Raw genomic sequence first — 6,157 nt, 5'->3', positions numbered from 1 at the left:
TGTCAAAACAGACAACGAAAAAGAAGATAATATGGCCCTAAAAGGGACTCAAATCACACTCATCATGAGAATGGTGAGGCAGACGGGGATTGAAACAAATTTTCTATCAAAATGGTATTCGAATCAAACCATAAAGATATCAAAATGGTTTAGAATTTCTCCACACTCGCAATTTTTGGTGGCTAGAACTGAACCATATGCAAGGGTATTGGCTAGTTCACATAGAGAACTACACATATATAACCATGTTGCAACCAATCCTATAAAGCAAGTTGTGTCATTCACCAATTACAGTTGCAAAGCCCTTTTCCCTTTTCCCACTTAGGCATGGAAGAAATATAACAATTACAAGCAATCCTAGAAAGAGTGAAGCATGCAAACAAGAAATGCTTTTGTTGGATCCCTTTCCCCACCCTTCAGAATTACATAATTCAATATCAAGAAAACTAATTTTCTCTCCCCATTATTTAGCATATAAGAACTGTAGAAACAAAATTTGAGAGTACAAGGCTACACATGCATATCGTTCCTCAATCATTCAAAAAAACCATGCGGAATTCACTCACAAGTCTTTGTAGAATTAGGCAAAAAAAATTTCTGAAAGTTGAATAATATGCAGTTCTTCAAGCTAGAGGAGTGCAGCTCACAAATCAATTTGAGTACATAGTAAAAGAGAAGGCAATATCAAATATAACTGCCCAATGATGCTAAGCATTCAAAAGATGTATGCACCAAAAAGGACTCATATTAGCAGGGTTAAAAATTTTCTTTTCTTGATAACTTGTGTTGCATTGTTGTTAAACGTATACAACAAACAATCACCACCACCTTAGAAGGGAAAAAAACATCATAAGAGTAATATTTGGTTACTAAACGTAAGACACCTGTACAGAGCCACATCCAGTTACTAAAATATTTGGTTTCTTGAATGGGAACAATAGCCCTAATGTGCATAGACAATTAGCATAGGAGAACAACACGCGAGAGAGTTTTTTAATAAATAAAAATAAAAATCAACCAAAACAGTAAGTTATGAAGCACCCTAGCAATAAAAATTAATTGGTAGTTATAAAACCAATTCCAAAATGCTACTCTTCTCAGCACCTCCAAACTGAAGCTGAGATAAGCTCCTTTCGCTGCCAGCAGAGAACAAGTGAAGTTTGATTCTTTTCAACATGGAAACCCCGAACTGGAGTCCTCTGCACCAGACACTCTGCTTGGGACTCGGAGAAGTTGCTGAATGTCAATGGGGAAAATCCGGATGACAAAAATAGACTCCTCCATGGAGGAGTTCTATCAGGTGACCGGCGGCGACCCAACACAATTTTCTCAATTCCTGGTTGCAACAAATACCTCTCAATCCTTTGCAAGGCATCTTGGTTGACATTAACAGCATCCAACGATTCAAACAGACCCGAATAAGATTGAACAGCATGAATTATGTGATGGGGGAAAGGGACATCGGTTTGATCACAGCCTCTATCCAAAGAGACCACAATTTTCGGTGAGAGCTGCTTTACAAAGCCGAGAACCAAAGGAAGGGATAAAGGGTAGTTGGAAAAGGAACCAATTGGCAGATTCACTGCTATTGCCTCACTCTCCGATACACGAAGGGGCAGTGGCCAAGAACCAGAGTTCAAGGATTCAAGGCTTAAAAATTCAAACTCAAATTCAAGGTTAATCTCAGTAGCAAAATGTTTCAAGCTTTCTTGAGTGAAACCAAGCTCGAGTTCATCGTGTGTGGATGGGGATGCAAATGCAGTGATTTTAAGAGTTGGACCACCACCTTGCCTCAAGGCGAGCTCTTGCATAAGAGAAGACCATTGTCCACCAAACCCAATATCAAAATCAATAATGTGAATGGTATCAAAGCCATCCAACGCTTCAAGAAGAGCTTGGTTACAAGTAAAATTGGCAAACTGAAGTACAGGAGAGACTTCTGAGAATGATTTGTAAGCACCAATCTTGAAAATAAGACTAATGGGTGGTGGTGGTGGTGATGACAAACTCAAAGAAGCATTACAATTAGTATTATTAGCATTATGAAGAAGCAATTGCAAGGCCTCCTTGAAATAGAAAGCAGCCCTTTGAAAAGGCTTACCAATTGGAGAGAGCTGGTGATTGAGCCGCGCCAATATCCCTTGCGCACGTACCGGATTATTTCCAGTTTCTATCAGCTCTGCTAACTGGTATAACTGATCAAATAACAATTGCTGTTGCTGTTGGCTTGCCAATTCATTGTTCGCCACTTTCTGCATCTGAAGCTGATTTTGCTGTTGCTGTTGCTGTCTTCGAAGAAGCTCTTGCCCCGATTCTGAAAACGGTAACTTGGGGACCTGATAATTAGGTCCAGCACCACAAAGATTATGCCTTTTTGCCAGTGGTGGTGAAACAAGGTGATGCTCTTGCAATTGGGCATATGTAGGCATAAACAAAGCCGGATTTTGGGCAAACCGAGCTGGGTTTATCATCTGGGGATTGAAAATCTGTGGCTTCTCATCTACAGCTTCAATTGCTTGCACCTGTTGTTGTTGTTGTTGATGATGGTGAAACGTGGCTGGTGAATGAGATAGAGAGCCTGGCAAAAGATTATTACTTGTTGCAACAGAGAACATGGGGTTGTGATTTGGGGTCGAAACTGAGCCAAGCCTGGTTGCATTGGTGCCACCACCAATGAATGGAAAATCAGCAGAAGGGTCAATGCTAGGCAACAAATTGTTGGGCATTTCAAGGCAGCCAAAAGCATCACCTTGATCTAGCATACCAAAACCTGAGTTGAATTCAAGGTCTTGATGCAAGAGCTTGTTGAGACCCAGAGATGGGTCTTCAACGTCCCCCATAATCAATCTCAGAATGGACTGTTCATGACCTGATGAGGAATCAGACAACACACCTTCCCAGTCTTCCATTCCAAGCCCACATTTTTCACCTATGTCTAAGCTAGTTTGGGAAGAAGGTTGGTGATGATTCTCTGGGGCCGCTGCTGCTGCTGCTGCTGCTGTTGTTGAAGCCACACCGTTGCCAAGAGAGGAAGACAGAGTTGAGGTTGAAGTTGGAGGGCTGGGGCTTCTTCTTGTGTCAAGAACTGAGGTGGGCTCAGTGCCCACATAGCAATTTTCTTTGTTGGTGTTGTGCCACTTTTGTAGTTGTTGTTGGTGCTGGTGGTGGTGGTGGTGATGTTGGTGAAGATGGGGTAATGATTCTGAAGAAACAGGGGAGAAATCTAACACCCCCTTCCCTTGAAACTCCTCAAAGGGTAGGGGCATGGCCTTCATCGAAGAAAGTGAACCAAAACAACAACAATACACAAGAACTCAATACCCAAAAACCCTCCAGTTTTTGAACGACAAGAACCCCACCACCAAAGACTTTCAAAAAGCACAAAACAGAAATGGGTTTGGTGTGAATTTTATCAACTAGACCATATACATGGAGAGAGAGGCAGACAGCAAGTAAAGGTAAGAAACAAAATCAAATTTTTGAGCTTTAATTTTTTCTGACACAAAAGACAGACAGACAGTTGTTATATGCATACACGGCTCAATATGAACAAACCCATTTCACCAAACACCTCAAAGCCTCAAAACTCCTGCGGATGCTTCTTCTTCTTCCTACTTTCTGTATGTATTTAGGACTCTAAAATTTTGTAATATAGCAGAAACCCATTTTTTGGCACCATCTTTTTCTCTTCTTTGTGGTGTTGTTTACTTAAAAAAACAGGCTTTGGTGGGGTATTCTTTCTCTCTTCTCTTTGGAGTACTCTGTCTTTCTTGTGTTTTCTGGTTGCTATGGATGCGTGCATCATATAAAAGATGAAAGTGGTAAAGTGCTCTCTCTCTCTCTCTCTCTCTATTTTCTTTGTTTTCTCATTTTATAAATTTTTTATGTAGTTTTTGTCTGTAGACGTAGTTATCTCCTGGTTGGGTCTCTATCACTCACACTTTAAGCCCCACTCTCACTTATAACGCGTACAAAACACCTTCGCCATGACCTATTAGGCTAACATGCAAATTTCGATGTCTTTCTACAAATAAATCAACAAAAATGGTGTTATAATATGAAAGTACAAGTAAAAAAGAAAAAGTAAAGAGATTAAATATAAACTCTAATATATTCATCGAAAATAAACTATTTATGTGGTAGTCATAGTCATGGTCTTTTTTATAAAAAGGAAAAAAAAATTTATATTTTTAAATCATTTTGCAAGATGCTAAAATAGATTTATTTTCAAAATTAACTTGTAGTGCATTTGAATACGTTTAGCTTATTGTTTATTTGCTAATAGTATAGTAGAAAAGGAGGAAATTTTTTGAATACTTTTAGTGTGAGACATGCCAAAATATTCCATGTTAAATTAATGTTTGAAAATAAGATTCTCAACAAAAAATGAAAACAAGTTATGTTAAATTCTTCCCATTTATTAGTTGTTTATATATGAAACTACTTACTGTTTATTAAAGTAGACAACTCATCAAATCATATAATTATTATATTAATCATATGATTGAAAGTGCACGTGAATACTCCTTTTAGACTTTCAATTAACACTAACAACATTTACTTCCAACTCATTAGTTGATGGTTCATAAAACCATATGTGTTTAAAGTAGACAACTCATTGATTTGAGAAGTGACGTAAGCGTAGAAATCTTAAGTTTAATTTACTACGCTTTCATAGTGTAGTGTTTAAGATGTCTTATGAATAAAGAGTAAAATAGTATTCTAAAAGACTGAAACATTACTTCATTTTAAATAAAATAAAATAAAAATTATATGATTAAAAATACACCTGAATTCTTGTTTGAGTTATGGTTACCTGGTTCTAAATTAAACTTAAAGCATTCACATCAATTCGTACAAAAATTAATGTCTATTTTAACATAATAACCATATTTTTCTATTTTACATAACTATTTTCAAAAAATATTCACTTCATATTATTTATTCTATTGTCTATTTTATTAAAATGTCAATTTTTTAAATGTTTTTAATTATTTTTCACTCTTCACACATCACAATATAACATCCATTCTCATATTTTATTCTCGAGAAACACAAAAAATTAATAAAAAAAATGCATGTACACACATTTTATTCTCGAAAAACACAAAGAATAAATAAAAAATTAAATATACACAATTATAGTAGCCATATAAATTTACACCATTACTATAATTAAAATTGAAAAATGCATAACTTTACACAAACTAATATATGGGGTGATTTTTAAGGTAAATTAGCCAAAATTAGCAACATTATGTGCGACTTATGCAAGTGATCTTACTGATGAGAGGTGATTTTTTTTTTTTTCTTATTTACTCAAAAAAAAATTTGACTGAAAAAAAGGCACGCGTTGTCATAAGCGCGTGGCTCAGTGCTTATAAGTGTTAGTATTTCTTTTTCTTATTTTCTTTCACAAGGACCAACGAGACAGAGAAAAGGTAAAATGGGTCAGTGGGTTTTTCATAATTTACTCATATTCCAATAATGCCCTTGTTATTTTCCTATCTTTCCAAAGTGTAACTCTGGGGCATGACAGTAATTTAACGAGAACAACCTCTGCTGGCCTGGTTTTCGAAACTGAATCTGACGACACGAAATAATGAAAGGCTTTTTGGGGTTTTGAAAACATCGAGACAGATTTTGACGGATGAGATATTTTGTTTCAGATAAAATCGTGTGGCTGTGATTCATAGTTTTTAATGTTTTATGCAAAATTTAAAAATTACTTCTTCTTTTTTTATTCTTTTTAATGTCCCCCACATTTTTATCATATCAATGTTTTTATAATAAAATGAAGGTACAAAATTAATTGGATAAAGTTGTGTAAAAATATATTATTATTATTATTGTAAATGTATTATAAAATTGTGTAAAAATATATAATTGATTTGTAAATTATGTGAATTTAGATTAGATACTATTTATTTTTTATTTAGTTTTTTTTTTTTAAGTATCTTCAATAAAAGAAAAGAAATGATGGTATATTTTGTGTATAAAGAAAAAAAATTATTTAAAAAATTAAAAATTTTAATTTTTTTATAAAATGTAATTTAAAAAAAATGACTTGAATATTTTAAAAAGTGAATACATAAAACAAGAAAAAAAAACATTATGTTAAAATAGACCAAAAAAAATTATATATAAAAATGTTGCA

At 34.9% G+C, this 6,157-nt stretch overlaps 1 protein-coding gene across 1 annotated transcript; it reads right to left on the bottom strand.

Annotated features, from left to right (window-relative positions):
- Nucleotides 1-850: 850 nt before the first annotated feature.
- Nucleotides 851-3,460, bottom strand: LOC126722996 (scarecrow-like protein 22). The gene has a single exon (XM_050426168.1). The coding sequence runs from the start codon at nt 3,273-3,275 to the stop codon at nt 1,098-1,100; it is 2,178 nt and encodes a 725-aa protein (XP_050282125.1). The 5' UTR covers nt 3,276-3,460; the 3' UTR covers nt 851-1,097.
- Nucleotides 3,461-6,157: the final 2,697 nt, after the last annotated feature.

Source organism: Quercus robur, chromosome 4 (assembly GCF_932294415.1).
Source record: "Quercus robur chromosome 4, dhQueRobu3.1, whole genome shotgun sequence".
Lineage (NCBI taxonomy): Eukaryota > Viridiplantae > Streptophyta > Magnoliopsida > Fagales > Fagaceae > Quercus > Quercus robur.
This window is presented reverse-complemented; position numbering and strand designations above follow the sequence as displayed.